Source organism: Dipteris shenzhenensis, chromosome 5 (genome assembly GCF_047967505.1).
Source record: "Dipteris shenzhenensis isolate YYH24624 ecotype China chromosome 5, Dip_SZ_1.0, whole genome shotgun sequence".
Classification (NCBI taxonomy): Eukaryota; Viridiplantae; Streptophyta; class Polypodiopsida; order Gleicheniales; family Dipteridaceae; genus Dipteris; species Dipteris shenzhenensis.
The window spans coordinates 353,006-374,847 of record NC_141600.1 but is presented as its reverse complement, the minus strand read 5'-3'; the positions used below and the strand labels follow the sequence as shown (position 1 = coordinate 374,847).

The 21,842-nt window shown below is 44.4% G+C and overlaps 1 protein-coding gene across 1 annotated transcript in view; it reads right to left on the bottom strand.

The window, feature by feature from the left end:
- Positions 1-1,369: 1,369 nt before the first annotated feature.
- Positions 1,370-21,842, bottom strand: part of LOC147901450 (methylsterol monooxygenase 2-2-like) — a 65,206-nt gene continuing 44,733 nt past the window's right edge. Inside the window, exons 6-7 of the mRNA XM_087374538.1 lie at positions 1,875-1,955; positions 1,370-1,756 (exon numbers count right to left, since the gene is read on the bottom strand). Of these exons, the coding sequence (XP_087230664.1) occupies positions 1,591-1,756; positions 1,875-1,955 (247 nt within the window). The 3' untranslated portion in view covers positions 1,370-1,590. The remainder of the gene's footprint in view (positions 1,757-1,874; positions 1,956-21,842) is intronic.

Genomic DNA, 21,842 nt, shown 5'->3' with positions numbered 1-21,842 from the left:
TATGATACAGCAACAAAGTTGTAGGAACTTATAATATGCATGGCGTAGGTACTCCGAGATGGATCCAAAAAAGTATGTATGCATAATCCATGATAAGATGGACCAAAAAAAGACGGCAATTCCAAGACTTCGGGTGAGGTCCAAGGACACCAATTCTGCACGGCAATTATAGGTTTCACTCATTGGAATGATTACCCATGGGCATGGAAATGGTCATTATGGACACTTCACCCTCAATGGTTTGTGGCCATCTGATCCCAACCTGACGATTAGATCGCTCTCAATTTGTTTGCGCAACCTTGAGAGGATGGATATGCATGACCCCTCTCACTCTCTCCCCCACCCCACACCTATTGCGCACGCAACAATTGAGTGGGGACCTCTAACCGCCCTCACCCTCCCCCCACACAGATATATATATATATATATATATATATATAGAGAGAGAGAGAGAGAGAGAGAGAGAGAGAGAGAGAAGCTAGGATGCATCCATATTCATCCTCCACAAATAAAACAAATGACACAATTTAGAGAGAGAGAGAGAGAGAGAGAGACCCTAGGATGTATCCATATTCATCCTCTACAAATGACAATTTTGACATTATGACAATCAACCACATGTGAAAACCATGAACCCCACTGCACATAGCAAGGGCTAGCTACTTTGGCATCCCTATCAATGCCCGATGCAGGGTTGTAGCCCATAGTATAAACATACACTCTCACATATACACATCCACCCACACATGAGATCCAATTGTAATAAGGTCTTCATACTGAGTTCCTCTTAGCTATCTAAAGGTGAAGGGCACAGTCAGCTGTGACAAAGGGTAGCAGTAAAGGAGAAAACTAAGTTGAAAACGAGGCAGCATTCTCTTGATCCAAGCTACAAAATATGTGACATCAAAGCTGCTTCCACCATACAGTGCAATGGCCACATGCAAATTTCAAGCCATCTAGTGCCCACTAAACATGCTCTGGTTCCCTAGGATAATGTGTGTTCCAAGGCATAGCCATTACATGGCACTACTGCCTCTAGCATTCATCTCACGCATGCCTCTGCTGCCTTTCCACCATTAAGCCCCCTTTTGTCATTTTTTCCTCTTTCTTTTTTCTTTTCTCTCTTTCTTTTTTTTTGGAGAGGAGGCACGCTGGGCTTGCTAATACACTCCTAACACCACTCCTCAATTAACACAGAAAGTCTATAATGTTTTACACATTGAAAATTTAGTCTGAACTTCTCGCCTGCAATCAGGGTAATGAGAGGTGCATTACGCATGGGATGGGTGGGTCAATACATCACACATTCCTGTTGTTGCACATGAAGACAAAAGAACAAAGATAGCATGCTGAACAAAAATGCATGATAAATCTCAAGTGTCAATTCAACTCCATGCTTATATCATCTCAGGATAGTATAAATGAATCGACTAAGCCAGACAAAAACTTGTGTACAGAAATTCCCTAACTGGGTGGTAAGTAGTTGATTAACAAAAAAATGGAAGCCATTGCCTTTCCTTACCCGAACAAGAGAACAAGTCAAATAATAAATTTATTGCTAAAGTCTTTCATCAAAAATCTGTGACTTTTTCAGTTCTGCCTTTCCATTGTTTGCAACTTTCCGTTAAGTGAGCAGTCCTTTGCCCCCACCTCTTCTGGCGTTTCCAACAGGCTTCTCACCAAAAACTCTTCTGAAACTTCTGTGTCCTTCTTTAGAGACTTCAGTTTGCGATATCCCTTATCAGTACCAAAGATCCTACAAGTGGTAGAAAACAGCCCGAGTGAGGGGAATACAGTCCTACATACACCCTACACTCGTAGGTCAGCCAAGCAAAGAACATACAGTCCAAAAATATAATATCAACAGCTCATACCAATCCATGTACGTGAATGTGGATGAGTAGTTCCCCGACTTTGTATAAAGCAATCGATGGTGATAATCATGAAAATCAGCCCTACACAAAATGTGTTTTAAGTCTCTCTCTCTCTCTCTCTCATGCTCTCATGCACAAATAAAATCTCTAGCGTCTCTAAAGAATATATACAAACATAAAACTTAAGTCGTGAAAATATCGAGCTCTAAAGGATTGGTTTAGATCGCAGTAAAAGATTTGGAGATCAATTTACTTGTCCTACGATCTTGGAAGTCCTCAGAAGAGGTTTAAAACACCCCTCCCCCCCAACACCCTCTCCCTCACTGGCATGCCTAATGGCCAAACGAAGTCTAGACCAGAGATCTATCATACTGATTATGGCTGGTGTTGCTGTAGAAAGTGAACCAGCTGACCAAACTCAGAAGAGGATATAACACCCCTCCCCCCCCCCCCCAACACCCTCTCCCTCACTGGCTTGCCTGATGGCCAAACGAAGTCTAGACCAGAGATCTATCATACTGATCATGGCTAGTGTCGCTGTAGAAAGTGAACCAGCTGACCAAACCAACCAGAAGAAACCAGCATGCTTTACACAGGTGCACAGATACCCTGTGGCATGAGCTACCACATGTGAATGCACAGTGGCACATACCATGTGTTTCTCATGAATCCATGTAAGTCTCTCTCTCTCTCTCTCTCTCTCTCTCTCTCATGCACATCGAAAGAGCAATAAAATCTCAAGAGTCCCTAAAGAATATATACAAACATAAAACCAAAGTCGTGAAAATATTGAGCTCTAAAGATCGCAGTAAAAGCTTTGGAGATCAATTTGCTTGTCCAATGATCTTGGAAGTCCTCAGAAGAGGTTTATAACACCCCTTACCCCCAACACCCTCTCTCTCGTTGGCTTGCCTAATGGCCAAACCAAGTCTAGACCACAGATCTATTATACCGATCACGGCTAGTGTTGCTGTAGAAAGTGAACCAGCTGACCAAACCAACCAGAAGAAACCAGCATGCTTTACACAGGTGCACAGATACCCTGTGCACATGAGCTACCATTTGTGACTGCACAGTGCACACATACCATGTGTTTCTCGTAAATCCATATATAATTGTTCCTACAAAATATTAAGATCAATGTGTTTAATATGTTAGCACTCAATAAAATTAAGGGTCCCTCCTTTTTTTCAAGCTAGAGGACCACCCATACTCTTTAATCAACCTTAATCAACCATCGTGGCCCCCCGAAACATACACAAATTAATTAATACAGCGAGTTTTTCTTGCTGGGGGGCCCTATTAAGGCCACTGCTGCTTAATGAATTCACCTGCGTGCCTCTGGTAAGGAGGGCTTCAGTTGGAAGCATACAATGATTTATGAGGCAATTATATTGGGCAGTGCAGCCCCAAAACTGGCCCACCACATCAGGACCAGATTAGGCCAACCAGATAAGCCAACTTGATCTGTTGCATCTCCAGCTGACCCGGTCAATGTTTCACTAGACCAGCAGGTCAGGTCTAGATCAGATCTGCCAACCTGATCTGGTATTTCAACTGCCGATCTGCATGCTTTCCAGGCATCTAAAGCCTGCTGCAGATATGGACCAGATCTCCTACTGTCAGGGGTTGCAACCTCTAATCTGTTTGCACCCACCTCAGTCTGAGGCCTATATCTGGTGTAGATCATTCCTGCCTAACCTGCCCATCCCCCAGATTTATTGCTCCCCTGTCCTCGTTATATGGGGGATCACATGTGGGGCAGTAATGTCTAACGCCCCCTCTTAGGGCCAACCCCCATCCATTGAATGAGATGCTCCATCTGATCATAAGAAAGAGCTTTGGTAAATAGTGTTAGAATTATAGATATAATTCAGCAGTGACCAATGTAATTTAATAAGCTAGTTAGGGGCACTTTTCCCTCTTTAAGAGGTTTTTCCCCCTAACCGCAGTTAGTTCACTAACTATGGTTAGTGACTACTAAGGTTTTGTCACTAGGACAAAACCTTATCTCTCACACTTTCAGTTGTACTCTTTACACTCTTCTATTGCAACTCAGCTTCCAAGCTTTCAGCTCTCCAGCTCTCACTCTCTTGCTCTCTCTCACTCTCCATTATCTCACATTTGGTATCAAAGCATTTGATCCCGCTCCCTGCTTCTTCCCCGTTCAGCTCCAGCCTTTAGCCCGCGCTCCTGCATCTCGCCCGTACAGTCTGTACGACTGTACGGAATCTGTACTTAGTCTCTGCACGTCCGTACCGTACCTGCAGTACTGCTCCAGCAGCATCCGTACCTTCTGTACCTGCAGACTCGAATACCGTGCGACTGTACGGCTGTACAGCTGATCACCATACAGCCCCGTACGTATCAACGCCATCCGTATCGCCGTACACATCTGCGCCGTACAAATCCGCCCCGTCCGTACTCCGTACTGTCCTTCGTACTCCGTACCATACCTTCGTACTTCCGTACTGGTCCTCCTTCCGTACAGCAGGTAGTCCTCCGTACAATCTCTGATTCCGTACAGGAGAAACTCGCAAGTGATCTTTCGCAGGCACATTTTGCAGACAGCCATTGTTTGGCTCAGTTTTTTGGGAGTACATTTGGGGCATTTTGTTTGTTGCAGAGATTGCAATCATTTTGTAGTTTCGGAGCTACACTTGCAACAAACATTGCGGATTTGGTCTGAAATTTGGGGCCTTCTGCTGAAATTGCAAAATTTGGGGCTTTCTGTACTTCTGCCCCTTTCAGGTTGCAATTTCAAGCTCGAAATTTGGGGCTTTCAGTTTTGCAGTACAATTTCTTGAAGAAATTTGGGGATTTTGTAATTACACTGCAATCTCGCAGTGAAATTTGGGGCTTTTGCAGACAGAGCACAATTCTTGCAACATTTGGGGCTTTTGATCAATTTACCCCTTTCCGGTTGCAATTTCAGGCCTATTTTAGGGGATTTGTGTTGGGAGAGCAATTTCTGGAGTTTTCAGTTCATACTGCCTTTCTTGAAGTGTTTTGCAGCACTTTTGGCAAATTCTGAAGAGTTTTTGATGCTTGGACAGATTTCTGACAGTGCAAGTACAGAAATCTGAGTTGCATTTACAGCCGGTGCTTGGCTGTGTTTTTTGGGAGTTGTGCATTTCATTCCCAGTAAGGGAATTCAGTTTTGTATCTGCTTAAATCTCTTTCTCACATATGGCCCATCAAAATCAGAATGACTTCCAGTTCGGTGGTCTTTCACAGGAAGACAAGTTGGATGGTACCAACTACTCCCTTTGGAGTTTCATGGTACGCAATATTCTGATTTCTCACAATTTATGGGATTATGTGAATGGGGGTGAGATCCGACCAGTAGATATTGCACCTGCTACCCCTCCCCAGCAAGGAGGTGGAAGAGGTCGTGCACAGGGTGCAGCTGCAGGACAAGTTGTTGGTGCAGCTACAGTCACTACTCCAGAGCAAAAGAGATGGGATTCATGGGATGCCTTAGCTTTGTCATGCATCTCTCTTTCAGTGAAAAGATTTATCATTCCGCATATCCGGTCGTGTAAGACCTCCAAGGCAGCGTGGGATATTTTAGAAAGCATGTATGCAGCCCGGAATGATGCAAGGGTATCTTTTTTGAAAACAGAGTTAAGTAATACACATATGGAAGAGGGTGACTCCATGTCAGTCCACCTCACAAAGCTACAGGATCTCAGAGAGCAATTGTTGAACATAGATGAGATTATTCCTGATTCAGAGATGATTACCACCACTCTGAATTCTCTTCCTGAGTCTTATCTCATCTTTCATACCTCGCTGAACTTATCATTGAGGGGTGGTGCAAATCCTCTCAATTTTCATGAGTTGATAGGACTTCTGCTTCAAGAAGAGCAGACCAGGAAAAACTTGGCTTCACGTGCAGGTGAACAAGCCATGCTCTCAAAGTTCAAATCAAAAACAGAGGGACAGGCAAAGACATCAGTAAATCAGCCTTCCAGTGGGTCAGGACAGCCTTCACAAAAGGCTAAAAATGATGCAAGTAAGCCCAAGAAGAAGGGTTTTTGTCACTACTGCAAAAAGCCAAGTCATCACATTGCAGAATGCAGGAAAAGGCTTGCAAAAGAGAAGAAAAACAGCTCCGGTATGGCTGTTTCAGATTCAGCTCCTCATGCATCTGACAGTGGGGATGCTGCAGCCAACTTCGTTGGACAGGATTATGCCTTTTTATCTTGCATTTCAGATTCTAGGCTAGTTGCTCCAGATGCTCGGGATACTACAGCCACTTGTAATGATGATACTTATGCATTTTTGACTTGCAGTTATGACTCTTCTACGGATGCATCTGCTTTCAGTGTAAATGAAACACTGAACACTTGGTATTTTGACAGCGGTGCATCCAAGCACATCACTTCTAAGAAGTGTCTTTTTACTTCCTTGCATCCACCTCCCGTTGGTAAGAAAGTCACTTGTGCCAACAACTCATCATATTCAGTACGTGGCACAGGAGATGTTGAGCTCACTGCCATTGATGGCTCAATTTTCAGACTATCAGATGTCTTATATGTGCCTCGTATAACCAAAAATCTTCTTTCAGTGTCCACTCTTAACAGAGCTGGATTTCAGGTCATCTTTGAGGATGACAAATGTGCTGTCCGAGCCAGGGAAGATAACTATGCCTTAAGATTATCTGGTACTCTGCTGCGTGGGCTTTTTCAGCTTGATCTTTTTGGGAAAAGAGCACCCATGCTCTTGCAGTTTCTACCCCTACTGCTGCCATGCAGAATGCAAAATTATGACATGCCCGATATGGCCACATGCATTACAACAGCTTGATGACACTTCGGAAGCATTCCATGATTGATGCATTGCCACCTCTTGAGATACCTCCTCCACATGCCTGTGAAGGGTGCATTTTAGGCAAGATGCATAGATTCCCCTTCAAGAAGGATGGTTCAGTTAAAGCTGTCCGCAAATTACAGCTTATACGCAATGATGTATGTGGTCCCAAGAGGACTCCATCGTTGGGTGGTCATCTCTACTTCGTTACATTTATTGATGATTACTCCAATTTCACTTGGGTCTTTGGGCTGAAACGCAAATCAGAAGTGTTCACGGTGTTTAAACACTTTTCAGCCATGGTTGAAAATGAAACCGGACTCAAGATACAAACATTGCGCACAGATAGAGGTGGGGAATACTTGTCTGCAGAATTTGATGCTTTTCTGAAAGGCAAGGGTATTGTGCATCAGCTCACAATCAGGCTGACCCCTCAGCAAAATGGCAAAGCTGAGAGGAAAAAAAGAACTCTCATGGAGATGGACAGATGTATGCTGAAAAGCAAACACATGCCTCACAAATTCTAGCTTGAGGGTCTGATGTATGCCAATTACATTTTGAATCGGGCTCCCACTAAGGCTTTAAAAACCAAAACTCCATATGAGGTCTGGAATGGAAGAAAGCCTTCAGTGGATCACTTCCGAGTCTTTGGATGCCTTGCTTATGCTCATGTGCCAGTTGAATTTAGGCACAAGTCGTCAGATAAAGCCATTAAGTGCATATTTGTTGGGTACAGTGCAGAAAGCAAGGGGTACCGTCTCTACAATCCTGCTACACGCAAGATCATAGTCAGTAGAGATGTGATATTTGCTGAAAATTCAGCTCACACTCAGGCTGAATTTCAAATGCCTTCCTGTTCAGAGGATGTCTTTGAGGGGTTGCTACCCATTGCCTTGGGTTCCCCTGCTGATATTTCTGATGCAAATCAGAATTTACAGCCACCTCCAGATGCTTTAGTTCCGCCACAAGATGTCTTGCCCCCTCCACAAGCAGTGGAACGGGTGGTGCAGCAAGAAATTGCAGACATACGTGCAGCAAAAACAGTCCCAAACTGGCTGTTACAGACTCTCAGGGAGAGTAAAATTGATGCTCCGTTACCTGGCAGGACTCGCAGTGCAGCAAGGCACATGGAAGGTGCTAATTCAGTGGAATCAGCATATGCAGGTACTCTTCTTGATGAGAAGGAGCCTGCCACATTCGAAGAGGCAAAGGACAATGTGCATTGGATGAATGCCATGCACGATGAGTTGCAGTCCATTGAAAAAAATCAGACTTGGGATGTTGTAGACTTGCCACCAGGTAAACATGACATTGACACACGATGGGTTTTCAAGGTCAAACGGAAGCCAAATGGCTCCATTGACAGATACAAGGCAAGGCTGGTTGCTAAAGGCTATGCTCAGAAAAAGGGCATAGATTATGAGGAAACATTCGCTCCTACATCCTGGATGACCACCATCCGATTAGTTATTGCAATGGCTGCACATTTTGAGTGGAATGTTCATCAGTTGGACATAAAAACAGCCTTCTTAAATGGGGACTTGCTGGAAGAGGTGTATGTCAAACAACCTCCAGGCTTTGAAATTACAGCAAATGCACTTCAAGTATGCAAGTTCAACAAAGCTTTATATGGGCTGAAACAGGCCCCTCGTGCATGGTATGCCAAGATTCATGCCTTTTTGACCAGCAAGGGGCTGCACAATAGTCCTACTGAGAGCACCCTCTACATCAAGATGGATGGGGGGGAAATTTTAGTCATCCTTCTTTATGTCGATGACTTATTGCTCACAGGGTCCAATGAAGACAAAATTGCAGATTTCAAAGCTGATTTGCAGACCAACTTTGACATGTCAGATTTGGGGCTGCTTCACTTTTATTTGGGGATCCAGTTCTCTCATGAGAGACGTGGCACTGTTATGTCTCAGTCCAAGTATGTGCAGAAACTCTTGGACAGATTTAACATGCATGATTGTAAGCCCATAGCCACTCCCATGGAGCCGGGGCTGAAACTCACAATGCATGATGCAGGAGAATTAGTCGATGCCACACTTTACAGTCAGGCTGTTGGATGCCTCATATATCTCTGCAACACTAGACCTGATATTCAATTTGCAGTATCTCAAGTGAGCAGGTACATGCACAGCCCAAAAACTATGCATTGGCAGGCAGTTAAGCGCATCTTCCGTTATTTGCAGGGCACGAAGTCTTTTGGCTTGCTATTTCCCAGGGGGGGTGACTTGCAGATGCATGCCTACAGTGATTCAGATTGGGCTAGTGATTATGACACTAGGCAGTCCACTAGTGGCAATTGTTTCTTTTTGGGTAAATCTTGCATTTCCTGGCTGAGCAAGAAACAATCTACAGTGGCTACCTCATCATGTGAAGCTGAGTACAGGGCAGCTTTCACAACAACAGTTGAATGTGTCTGGCTGCGACGTCTATTTGCTGATCTTCATCTGTCTTTGGAGGGTCCTTCTCCAATTCTCACTGATAGTCAGAGTGCCATTGCAGTGGCAAAGAATCCAGTGTTTCATGCTCGCACGAAGCACATTGAGGTTCACTATCACTACGTCAGAGAGAAGTTGCATGCAGGAGAGATCAGTATGATCTTTGTGTCCACACATGACAACGTTGCAGATATTTTCACCAAAGCACTACCACGTGAAAAGTTTGAGGCATTTCGCAGTGCCCTGAACTTATATCCGTTTGGTGATTGATCAGCCTTGTACATGACATTGGCACTGCAGGGGGGTGTTAGAATTATAGATATAATTCAGCAGTGACCAATGTAATTTAATAAGCTAGTTAGGGGCACTTTTCCCTCTTTAAGAGGTTTTTCCCCCTAACCGCAGTTAGTTCACTAACTATGGTTAGTGACTACTAAGGTTTTGTCACTAGGACAAAACCTTATCTCTCACACTTTCAGTTGTACTCTTTACACTCTTCTATTGCAACTCAGCTTCCAAGCTTTCAGCTCTCCAGCTCTCACTCTCTTGCTCTTTCTCACTCTCCATTATCTCACAAATAGGTCAGCAGTATTTTCTTTTGTTGGGCAATAGATCAGCTTGATCAACTCGTCCATTGTTAGCACTCTGCTTGTTGCCGACTTCCATAGGCTTCACAGCCTCCTTGCATTCCTCTATCTGCCACCGCTTTAGTATTTCCTGGCAGTATTTTTCATGAGAAATGAAGATCGTTTCTTCCTCTTGCCATATCTAGATCCCAAAAGTAGTGCAGAAGACCAAGTTCAATCATATCGAAGTCCTTATGCAGCAGATTTTTTACCTTCCTTATCTTCTTGTTGAGGACCCCGATCAAGATACGATCATCAACATAGACAAAGAAAGAAAGAATATTATAGTCTACAAAATACCAAAAGGTCTATGAGAATTAAAGAAACCAAAATCATATAAGGACTAAGAGTCCATTCAAAACCCTTAACAACTAAGTCCATCCTAGTGTCTTAAAAAACTTATGTATTACATCAGTTATAAATTGAGTGTCTCCACATCTATGTGTTAGATATCAATGCTCCACTCTTGTGTAACTACGCGGGAACAAGCTAACTCTACTTGTAATCCCCCCATATGAGGAGAAGGCATTTGAGTAGCTCGATTATCTGGTAGGTCCTGGTTTGGACACCAGATGGGGGCCATGTGTGGCCTCATGGCTGGACGGCTTCAGATAGAGTTGGCACACTGCCAACTAGGCTACATGCAAGTGCGGGAAGGCATCCCATGACTGACCGCACTGAGGGTAGACGGAGCATTTCTCGGGGCAGCCCGCTCTCGGGCTGTAGGGCCCGTTTGGAGCCCCAGATGATACCGAATGGCTCTGAGCCGAACAAAAACCGTAGTTAAGTTGCTCTATTCTGCGCCACGATTCTAACGTGTGGTCGGTGGCCTATTTCGAGACCGACCTCCAGTGGGCCGTTTTGGGCCGACTGGGTGGGTCTCCCAATTGGGTCTAACCGACTACGACTGGTGGCTATATAAGAGCAAGCCCGTGAAGCCCATCATCATCACTGGCTACAGCAACCCTGATTTTGTAGCATCCAGCCTTCGTCCTCTACTGTTTTCAGCACGCCATTGAAGCTTCTCACACAGGAGCGCATGGTTGGGAGGCAGCGCCATCTATTGTATCAGTTTTACGGTAATCAAATATTTGATTCTCCATACTATCTGCTTTTCTCTCTTGCATACGAGATCATGTTACCTGTTGAGCACAGACGTTGTATTGTTTTCTTACATGGTATCAAAGCTTAAGCTCTAGCAAGAAGATTTGGTAGTGTGTTTCTATTTGCGAGTAGATTGTGAGAGATGGTCCAGCCCGCAAGACTGTGAATCCCATCGTTCGGCGACGGCACTAACTATCTACTCTAAAAGTTCAAGATGAAGACCATCCTAAGCGCATACGAGCTTTGGGATACTGCTACTGGGATGGACGTTAAGACGATTGCGAGACCGAATCCAACCAATGCAGGACAACAGATAGTACCAACTGCAGATCAGATTATCGCGTGGATAAGAAGAAATGCAGATGCGCTGTGTTCTATTGTCTGCAGTGTAAGTGATTCTGTCATGGTGTTAATTCAACATGTCACCACAGCGGAGGAGGCATGGACGGTCTTGAAAAATCAATACGAGACCAAGAATCAGACGCGAATTCAGAATCTAGAGACTCAACTCGCGAACGAGAAACTGTTTGAGTCTGAAACGACAGAGAAGTTCATCACCAGGGTGAAGAATCTGCGCGATCAGATGACTGCGATTGACATCACCATTACCAGCGAGAATCTAGCACCAAGGTGCATATGGATTCTCCCACCAAAGTACGACGGTCTTGTTACGGCGCTGAATACGCAGAACAAAAATTCGCCCCTCAACTTTGGGGATTTCAGCGCGATGCTTCTGGAGGAGGAGATGCGTCAAAAGACGAGGACTGGAGAAGATTCGGCTTTCTCGATTGGATCAAAGAAAGATAAGGGTAAGGACTCTGGTAACCCATCTTCTTCTGATGATAAAAAGAAAAAGAAGAAGATCAAGTGCTTCTATTGCAACAAGGCAGGGCACAAGCAGAATGAGTGCCGGAAGAAGATTGCAGATGAGAAGAGCGGAGTAAAGAAAGAGTTCAGCAACAGCGCACAGACAGTACCAATAGAGCTGGACGTAGCAATTGAGGAGATTTACATGGAGGCAGTTCATATACCTGCGGATAAACCTTGGATTATTGACAGTGGTGCATCGCGCCACATGACCAATCGGAAGGATTGGTATACCTCTCTACATCCGGTAGGGAATGACATCCTGGTAGCAGTCGACAATGATGCAAAATGTCCAACAAAAGGAAAAGGTACGATTGCTCTCAAGTCAGATGGAGTTGTAAAACAGTTGTCCGATGTTCTTTATGTGCCAGATATCAAGAGGAACTTGTTGTCTATTTCTGCGATCACAGATCGAGACCTCAAAGTTCACTTCGATAAGAATGACGCACAGATTTTGAATCTTCAAGGGAAGATCATTGATAAAGGTACACGGCGCAACAACATCTACGAACTCTCAGCTTTCAGTGCTCGAGCCGATACCTACCAGAAATTACAGATCTGCCCAATGTATGTGAAGCTTGCATGATGGACAAGTAGCATCGGCAGCCCTTTTCTAAAGAGGCCAGCAGGGCAAAGGCTCCTCTAGAGCTCGTTCACACGGACCTCTGCGGAAAGATGGAGACAGAAGCTTTGGGTGGTTCCTACTACTTCATGACACTGATCGACGACTACAGTAGAAGGATATGGATATACTTCCTGAAGACTAAAGATGAGGCTTTTAGTAAGTTCAAAGAATGGCATGTAATGATCGAGAAAGAAACGGGGAGGAAGGTGAAGAAGTTGAGATCAGACAGAGGTGGAGAGTTCACATCATGTGAATTCGAAAGTTACTGCAAAAGTCACGGGATCAAGAGGTAGAAACCCCCACCACATACATCACAACAAAATGTAGTAGCAGAGCACAAGATGCGCGTCATCTGCAAAATGGACAAGAGTATGATGAAAGGGAAAGATTTGCCAAAGACTTTCTAGACTGAAGCATGTAACACGGCAGTTTACATTCTGAATCGTAGCTACACGAAGGCTGTGAACGGGATGACTCCACCGCAAGCCTTTTCTGGAAAGAAACCTTCAGCTGCACATTTCAGAGTTTTTAGATGTCACTGTTTTGTACACGTCCCTGATGCTAACAGGACCAAATGCAAACCGAAGAGCCGAAAGTGTATTTTCTTGGGCTACAGTGAAGAGACGAAGGATTACCGTCTCTATAATCATGTTACCAAGAAGATAATAAAGTCGCGCTGTGATCTTCTCAGAACAGCCACATCAATTGGAGGAGGATGCTTTCTTCCCAGACAACCAGGACCATGATATCCATCCAGTACAACCACCAATAGCAGCCTGAACTCCCCCAACGGTGCTTGGGAGGATTCAAGATAAAGAAGAGGAAGAAGAGCCTGCAGAACCACAATGGCAACGACCATTCTCGAAGTGGGTAAAGCAACTTTTGGACAACAGAGAACCTCCAACCATTGAGGAGGAATCATCCGAACACTGCCGGTTCAAGAGATTAGAGGAGCAAAGAATAACGCAGGAACACTTGGTCAACTACGCTTTGATGACAGAGGTGATCCGTGCTGAAGAACCCAAGTGTCTTGAAGAAGCACAGGGTGATGATAGGTGGATGGAGGCTATGCAGTCAAATATGGCTCCATAATGAAGAACAACACTTGGGACCTTGTGGATCGACCACCAAAACGCAAGGAAATCGGCACCAAGTGGGTGTACAAGATCAAGTACAAGTCCGACGGCACGTTGGATAAGTACAAGGCTCGACTAGTGGCAAAAGGATTCGCACAGGTATATGCTTTTGATTATCAGGATACTTTTGCTCCCACAGCTCGACTAACCACAATTCGCAGTGTTTTGGCTTAAGCAGCACAAGAAAGTTGGCCCGTGTTTCAGATGGATGTAAAATCCGCCTTTCTGAATGGAGATCTCAAGAAGAAGGTATACGTGGAACAACCACCAAGTTTTATGATCCTCGGTTCAAAAGGTAAAGTCTGTAAACTGAAGAAGACACTTTACGGGCTGAAACAGGTCCCATGAGCATGGTACCAACAGATTGATGCCTACTTTCTGTAAAATGGATTCAGGAGGAGCCCATCTGATGCAAATTTGTATATCTACAGAGAAGGAGGCAGGTGTATGATCATGGTCCTTTATGTGGACGACCTTGTCATAACAGGGAACCATGAAGAAAAGATCTCGCAAATAAAGCAGCTGCTTGAAAGAGAGTTTGAAATGACAAACCTCACACTGATGCATTTCTGTTTGGGGATTGAAGTTTGACAAGAGCCAAAACAGATCTTCATCTCACAGCTGAAGTATGCTGGAGAGATACTGAAGGCATTTGGCATGGCTGATTTGAAATGACAAACCTCACACTGATGCATTTCTGTTTGGGGATTGAAGTTTGACAAGAGCCAAAACAGATCTTCATCTCACAGCTGAAGTATGCTGGAGAGATACTGAAGGCATTTGGCATGGCTGAGTGCAAGACAGTTGGCACCCCTATGGAGATTGACGTGAAGCTCTCAAACGAGGATTCATCACCACTGGTGGACGAAGCGAAGTACAGAAGGCTTGTGGACAATTTGATTTACTTGTGCAACACGCGGTCGGACATCAACTTTGCGACTAGTGTACTAAGCAAGTTTTCCAATAAGCCCCAGGAGAACCATTGGAGGACAGGGATGCAGGTGCTGAAATACATCAAAGACACACTTGATTATGGCATCACCTATACCAAGGGCAACATCTTGACCGGATTCTGTGACTCGAATTGAGCAGGAGACGTGGACAACAAGAGATCAATGACATGTTACTGTTTCTCACTTGGATCTGGAGCTGTATCATGGGTCAGCAAGAAGCAACCTACAGTTGCTCTTTCTTCTACCGAGTCTGAGTACAAATCAGCATGTTTTGCTTCTTGTGAGGCAGTGTAGTTGAGGAGGATTTTAGGAGACATGGGTGCAGTGCAGAAAAAGCCTACGCAGTTATCATGTGACAATCAGAGTTGCATGGCAATTGCCAAGAACCCTGTGTACCACGCTCGCACAAAACACATTGAGATTCAATATCACTTTGTACGCGATCTCATCATGGATGGAGAGGTCGACTTGGTGTACTGTCTAACTACAAAGAATGCTACGGACATCTTCACGAAGGCTCTTGGAAGAGACTTGCTGGAGAGGCATCTTCATCGACTGGGCCGAAAAAGTAAGTTCACTTGCGGGTGGACATTGAGGGGGGTGTTAGATATCAATGCTTCACTCTCGTGTAGCTACGCGAGAACCAGCTAACTCTACTTGTAAGCCTCCCATATGAGGAGAAGGCATTTGAGTAGCTCGGTTATTCGGTAGGTCGGACACCAGATGGGAGCCATGTGTGGCCTGATGGCTGGACGGCTTCAGATAGAGTTTGCACATTGCCAACTAGGCTACATGCAAGTGTGGGAAGGCATCCCATGACTGACCGCACTGAGGGTAGACGGAGAATTTCTCGGGACAGCCCACTCTCGGACTGCGGGGCCCGTTTGGAGCCCTAGATGATCCCGGATGGCTCTGGGCCGAACAGATACCGTAGGTGAGTTGCTCTATTCTGCGCCACGGTTCTAACGTGTGGTCGATGGCCTATTTCAGGACCGACCTCCAATCGGCCGTTTTGGGCCCACTAGGTCAGTCTCCCAATTGGGTCTAACTGACTACGACAAGTCTACTGTTTCCAGCACGCCATCGAAGCTTCTCACACAGGAGTGCACGGCTGGGAGGCAGCGCCATCTATTGTATCAGTTTCACAGTAATCAAATATTTGATTCTCCATACTATCTGCTTTTCTCTCTTGCATACGAGATCCTATTATCTGTTAAGCACAGACGTTGTATTGTTTTCTTACACTATGTTGGTGTCTTAGCCAATTTGAAATTTTTAATGAGAGCATTGCCTTCACCATATACAGCCCACTTGCCATTCTTTCAAGCTTCCCATACTTTTTGAGTTTATTAGCCTGTATCTTAAACTATTGAGGGGTAAGATCTACTACTATTCATATCCTAGTGCTTTTTAAGGGTTTGGTTTGGCAAAGGATTGCCAACATATCCTCTCGTGTCTTGAATGTCATAATGACATGATTTTGTAGTGTGCATTGGAATGCATCAACTCCTTTTGTGTCCCAAGTGAGCATGGGCATGGCGTTCACTTCTTATCAAGGCATTGCTCAAACACTAAAGGAACTTGAAAATCCTCACTTCGCCAATGCTCCGGCAACCCCCCCATCCCCTACATTAAGTGCAAGTCTCTCCCTAGATTTCTCCTCCTTAAGTGCTAAATCAACATGTTTGTTAAGCTTTAATTTGACCTCATGCGAAATCAAATTATCGAGCTTGGAGATACCATGTGAAGGGGGATCACCCACATACTAGTGTACAGCTTTTTGGAATGTTTTTTGGGCTAGATTGCTTCTCTAGCTCGGTCTCGAGTCTAGCTAGGCGCTTGAGTACCCCGTCCATCTGAGTTTTAAGCGCACACTTTTCCTCTTGGAGGTTCTCCATTTGTTATATAGCACACTGAAAGTACGTTTTCACTCTGCCTTGTTGGGGCTGCAATCGAGAGGTCCCTACAAAGAAGCCACTACTTCTGCAAAAGATTTAACTTCTCCACATTTATGTTGATGTCTTAGCTAATTTGAAATCTTTAACGAGAGCAATGCCTTCACGATATACGGCCCACTTAGGCTTGAGGATTTGGGCTACCTATGCAGCGAGTAGCATTAAGTGTGCCATTCTTTTGAGCTTCCCGTACTTTTTGAAGTTCATTAGCCCTTATCTTAAGCTGTGAGGGGTAAAATCTAGTGCTATCCATATCCTAGTGCCTTTCAAGGCTTTGGTTTGGTGAAGGATTGCCAACCTATCCTCTCATTTCTTGAATGTGATGATGGCATGTTTTTGTGGTGAATACTATCAAGGCATTTCTTAAACAGTAAAGGAACTTGAAAATCCTCGCTTCACCGATGCTTTGAGAGCCTCCCAATCCCCACATTAGGTGCAAGCTTCTCCCTAGATTTCTCCTCCTTGGGCACTAGATCAACATGTTTATTAAGCTTAGATTCGACCTCATGCGAAATCAAATTATCAAGCTTGAAAATGACATGTCAAGGGGGATCACTCACACTAGTGTACAGCTTCTTAAATGTATTATCGGCTAGATTGCTTTCTTGATGGGTCTCCAATGTAGCTAGGCGCTTGAGTACCATGTCCGTCTATGTTGTTAACTCACGGTTCTCCCATTGGAGGTTCTCGATTTGCTCTTGCAGACTCAATATATGTTTTTGTTCACCCTACCTAGTTGGTCTGCAATCAAAGAGGTCCCTGCAGAAGAAGCCACTGCTTGTACAAAAGGCTTGACTTCTGCACATCTATGTTGATGTCTTTGTCAATATGAAATCTTTAATGAGAGCAATGCCTTCATGATATACTGCCCACTTGCCATGCTTTCAAGCTTTCCATACTTTTTCAAGCTCATTAGCCTTCATCTTAAGTTGTTGAGGCATATGATCTTCTGTTATCCATATCCTAGTGCCTTTCAAGGCTTTGGTTTGGCGAAGGATTGCCAACCTATCCTCTCATGTCTTAAATGGATGATGGAATGATTTATGGTGTGCGTTGGAATGCATCAACCACTGTAGTGTCCCAAGTGAGCACGGACATGGCGTTCACTCTATTACGAAGGCATTGCTCAAACAATAAAGGAACTTGAAAATCCATTCTTCGCCAATGCTCCAGCAACCCCCCAATCCCACATTAAGTGCACATTTCTCCCTAGATTTCTCCTTCTTAGGCGCTAAATTAACACGTTTGTTAAGCTTTGATTTGACCTCATGCAAAATCAAATTATTAAGCTTTGAAATAACATGCAAAGGGGGATTGCTCACATACTCATGTACAACTTCTTGAATGTGTTATATGCTAAATTGCTTCTCTAGCTGAGCCTCCAGCATAGCACTTGAGTACCCTGTCTATCTGCCATTTGAATGGTTCTCCTCTTGGAGATTCTCAATTTGTTCTTGCAAACTCAAAGTCTCCTTTGTTCACCCTGCCTTGTTTGGGCTACAATCAAAGAGGCCCCTACAAAAGAAGCCCCCACTTATGCGAAAGACTTGAGAATTGTGAGAAATAGAGTGAGTGAGAGAGAGCAAGAGAGAGTGAGAGAGCAGGAAGCTTGGAAGCTGAAAGCTTAGTTGCAATAGAAGAGAGTACCACACACTGAAGGAAAAGATAAGGTTTTGTCCTAGTGACAAAACCTTAGTAGTCACTAACCATAGTTAGTGAACTGACTGCGGTTAGGGGGAAAAACCTCTTAAAGAGAGAAAAGTGCCCCTAACTAGCTTATTATATTACATTAGTCACTGCTGAATTATATCTATAATTCTAACACCCCCCTGCAGTGCCAATGTCATGTACAAGGCTGATCAATCACCAAACGGATATAAGTTCAACGCACTGCGAAATGCCTCAAACTTTTCACGTGGTAGTGCTTTGGTGAAAATACCTGCAACGTTGTCATGTGTGGATACAAAGATCTCTCCTGCATGCAACTTCTCTCTGACGTAGTGATAGTGAACCTCGATGTGTTTCGTGCGAGCATGAAACACTGGATTCTTTGCCACTGCAATCGCACTCTGACTATCAGTGAGAATTGGAGAGAGACCCTCCAAAGACAGATAAAGATCAGCAAATAGACGTCGCAGCCAGACACATTCAACTGTTGCTGTGAAAGCTGCCCTGTACTCAGCTTAACATGATGAGGTAGCCACTGTAGATTGTTTCTTGCTCAGCCATGAAATACAAGATTTACCCAAAAAGAAACAATTGCCACTAGTGGACTGCCTAGTGTCATAATCACTAGCCCAATCTGAATCACTGTAGGCATGCATCTGCAAGTCACCCCCCCTGGGAAATAGTAAGCCAAAAGACTTTGTGCCCTGCAAATAACGGAAGATGCGCTTAACTACTTGCCAATGCATAGTTTTTGGGCTGTGCATGTACCTGCTCACCTAAGATACTGCAAACTGACTATCAGGTCTAGTGTTGCAGAGATATATGAGGCATCCAACAGCCTGACTGTAAAGTGTGGCATCAACTGATTCTCCTGCATCATGCATTGTGAGTTTCAGCCCCGGTTCCATAGGAGTGGATATGGGCTTACACTCTTGCATGTTAAATCTGTCCAAGAGTTTCTGCACATACTTGGACTGAGACATAACAGTGCCACGTCTCTCATGAGAGAACTGGATCCCCAAATAAAAGTGAAGCAGCCCCAAATCTGACATGTCAAAGTTGGTCTGCAAATCAGCTTTGAAATCTGCAATTTTTTCTTCATTGGACCCTGTGAGCAGTAAGTCATCGACATAAAGAAGGATGACTAAGATTTCCCCCCCATCCATCTTGATGTAGAGGGTGCTCTCAGTAGGACTATTGTGCAGCCCCTTGCTGGTCAAAAAGGCATGTATCTTGGCATACCATGCACGAGGGGCCTGTTTCAGCCCATATAAAGCTTTATTGAGCTTGCATACGTGAAGTGCATTTGCTGTAATTTCAAAGCCCGGAGGTGGTTTGACATACACCTCTTCCAGCAAGTCCCCATTTAAGAAGGCTGTTTTTATGTCCAACTGATGAACATTCCACTCAAAATGTGCAGCCATTGCAATTACTGATCGAATGGTGGTCATCCGGGATGTAGGAGCAAATGTCTCCTCATAATCTATGCCCTTTTTCTGAGCATAGCCCTTAGCAACCAGCCTGGCCTTATATCTGTCAATGGAGCCATCTGGCTTCCGTTTGACTTTAAATACCCATCGTGTGCCAATGGCATGTTTACCCTGTGGCAAGTCCACAACATCCCAAGTCTGATTTTTTGCAATGGACTGCAACTCATCGTGCATGGCATTCATCCAATGCACATTATCCTTTGCCTCTTCAAATGTGGCAGGCTCCTCCTCATCAAGAAGAGTACGTGCATATGCTGATTCCACTGAATTAGCACCTTCCATGTGCCTTGCTGCACTGCGAGTCCTGCCAGGTAACGGAGCATCAAGTTTACTCTCCCTGAGAGTCTGTAACAGCTAGTTTGGGACTGTTTTTGCTGCATGTATGTCTGCAATTTCTTGCTGCACCACCTATTCCACTGCCTGTGGAGGGGTTAAGACATCCTGTGGCGGAACTGAAGCATCAGGAGGTTGCTGTAAATTCTGATTTGGATCAGAAAAATCAGCAGGGGAACCCAAAGCAATGGGTAGCAATCCCTCAAAGACATCCTCTGAAGACGAAGGCATTTGAAATTCAGCCTGAGTGTGAGCTGAATTTTCAGAAAATATCACATCTCTACTTACTATGATTTTGCGTGTAGCAGGATTGTAGAGACGATACCCCTTGCTTTCTGCACTGTATCCAACAAATATACATTTGATGGCTTTATCTAACAATTTGTGCCTAAATTCAACTGGCACATGTGCATAGGCAAGGCATCCAAAGACTCAGAAGTGTTCCACTGAAGGCTTCCTGTCATTCCAGACCTCAAAAGGAGTTTTTGTTTTTAAAGCCTTAGTGGGAGCCCTGTTCAAAATGTAATTGGCACACATCAAACCCTCTAGCCAGAATTTATGAGGCATGTGTTTGCTTTTCAGCATACATCTGTCCATTTCCATGAGGGTTCTATTTTTCCTCTCAGCTTTGCCATTTTGCTGAGGGGTCAGCCTGACTGTGAGCTGATGCAAAATACCCTTGCCCTTGAGAAAAGCATTAAATTCTGCAGATAGGTATTCTCCACCTCTATCCGTGCGTAATGTCTGTATCCTGAGTCCGGTTTCATTTTCAACCATGGCTGAAAAGTGTTTAAACACCGAACACTTCAGATTTCTTTTTCAGCCCATAAACCCAGGTAAAATTGGAGTAGTCATCAATAAATGTAACAAAGTAGAGATGACCACCCAAAGACAAAGTCCTCATGGGACCACAGACATCACTGTGTATAAGCTGCAATTTGCGAACAGCTTTAACTGAACCATCCTTCTTGAAGGGGAACCTATGCATCTTACCTAAAATGCACCCTTCACAGGCATGTGGAGGAGGTATCTCAAGAGGTGGCAATGCATCAACCATTGAAAACTTCTGCAGTGTCATCAAGCTGTTGTAATGCATGTGGCCATATCTGGCATGCCATAATTCTTCATTTTGCATGGCAGCTGTAGGGGTAGAAACTACCAGAGCATGGGCTGCTCTTTTCTCAAAGATATCAAGCTGAAAAAGTCCACGCAGCAGAGTACCAGATAACCTTAAGGCATAGTTAGCTTCCCTGTCTCAGACAGCACATTTGTCATCCTCAAAGATGACCTAAAATCCCCCTCTGTTAAGAGTGGACACTGAAAGGAGATTTTTGGTTATGCCAGGCACATATAAGACATCAGAAAGTCTGAAAATGGAGCCATCAATGGCAGTGAGCTCAACCTGTCCAGTGCCACGTACTGAATATGAGGAGTTGTTGGCACAAGTGACTTTCTTACCAACAGGAGGTGGATGCAAGGAAGTAAAAAGACACTTCCTAGAAGTGATGTGCTTGGATGCACCGCTGTCAAAATACCATGTGTTCAGTGTTTCATTAACACTGAAAGCAGATGCATCGGTAGAAGAGTCAAAGTTGCAAGTAAAAAATGCATACGTATCATCACTGCAAGAGGCTGTACTATCCCGAGCATCTGGAACAGCCAATCTAGAATCTGAAATGCAAGATACAAAGGCATAATCTTGACCAACAAAGTTGGCTGCAGCATCCCCACTGTCAGATGTATGAGGGGTGAATCTGAAACAGCCATACCTGAGCTGTTTTTCTTTTCTTTTGCAATCCTTTTCTTGCATTCTGCTATGTGATGACCTGGCTTTTTGCAGTAGTGACAAAAACCCTTCTTTTTGGGTTTACTTGCATCACTTTTAGCCTTTTGTGAAGGCTGTCCTGACCCATTGGAAGGCTGATTTGCTGCTGTCTTTGCCTGTCCCT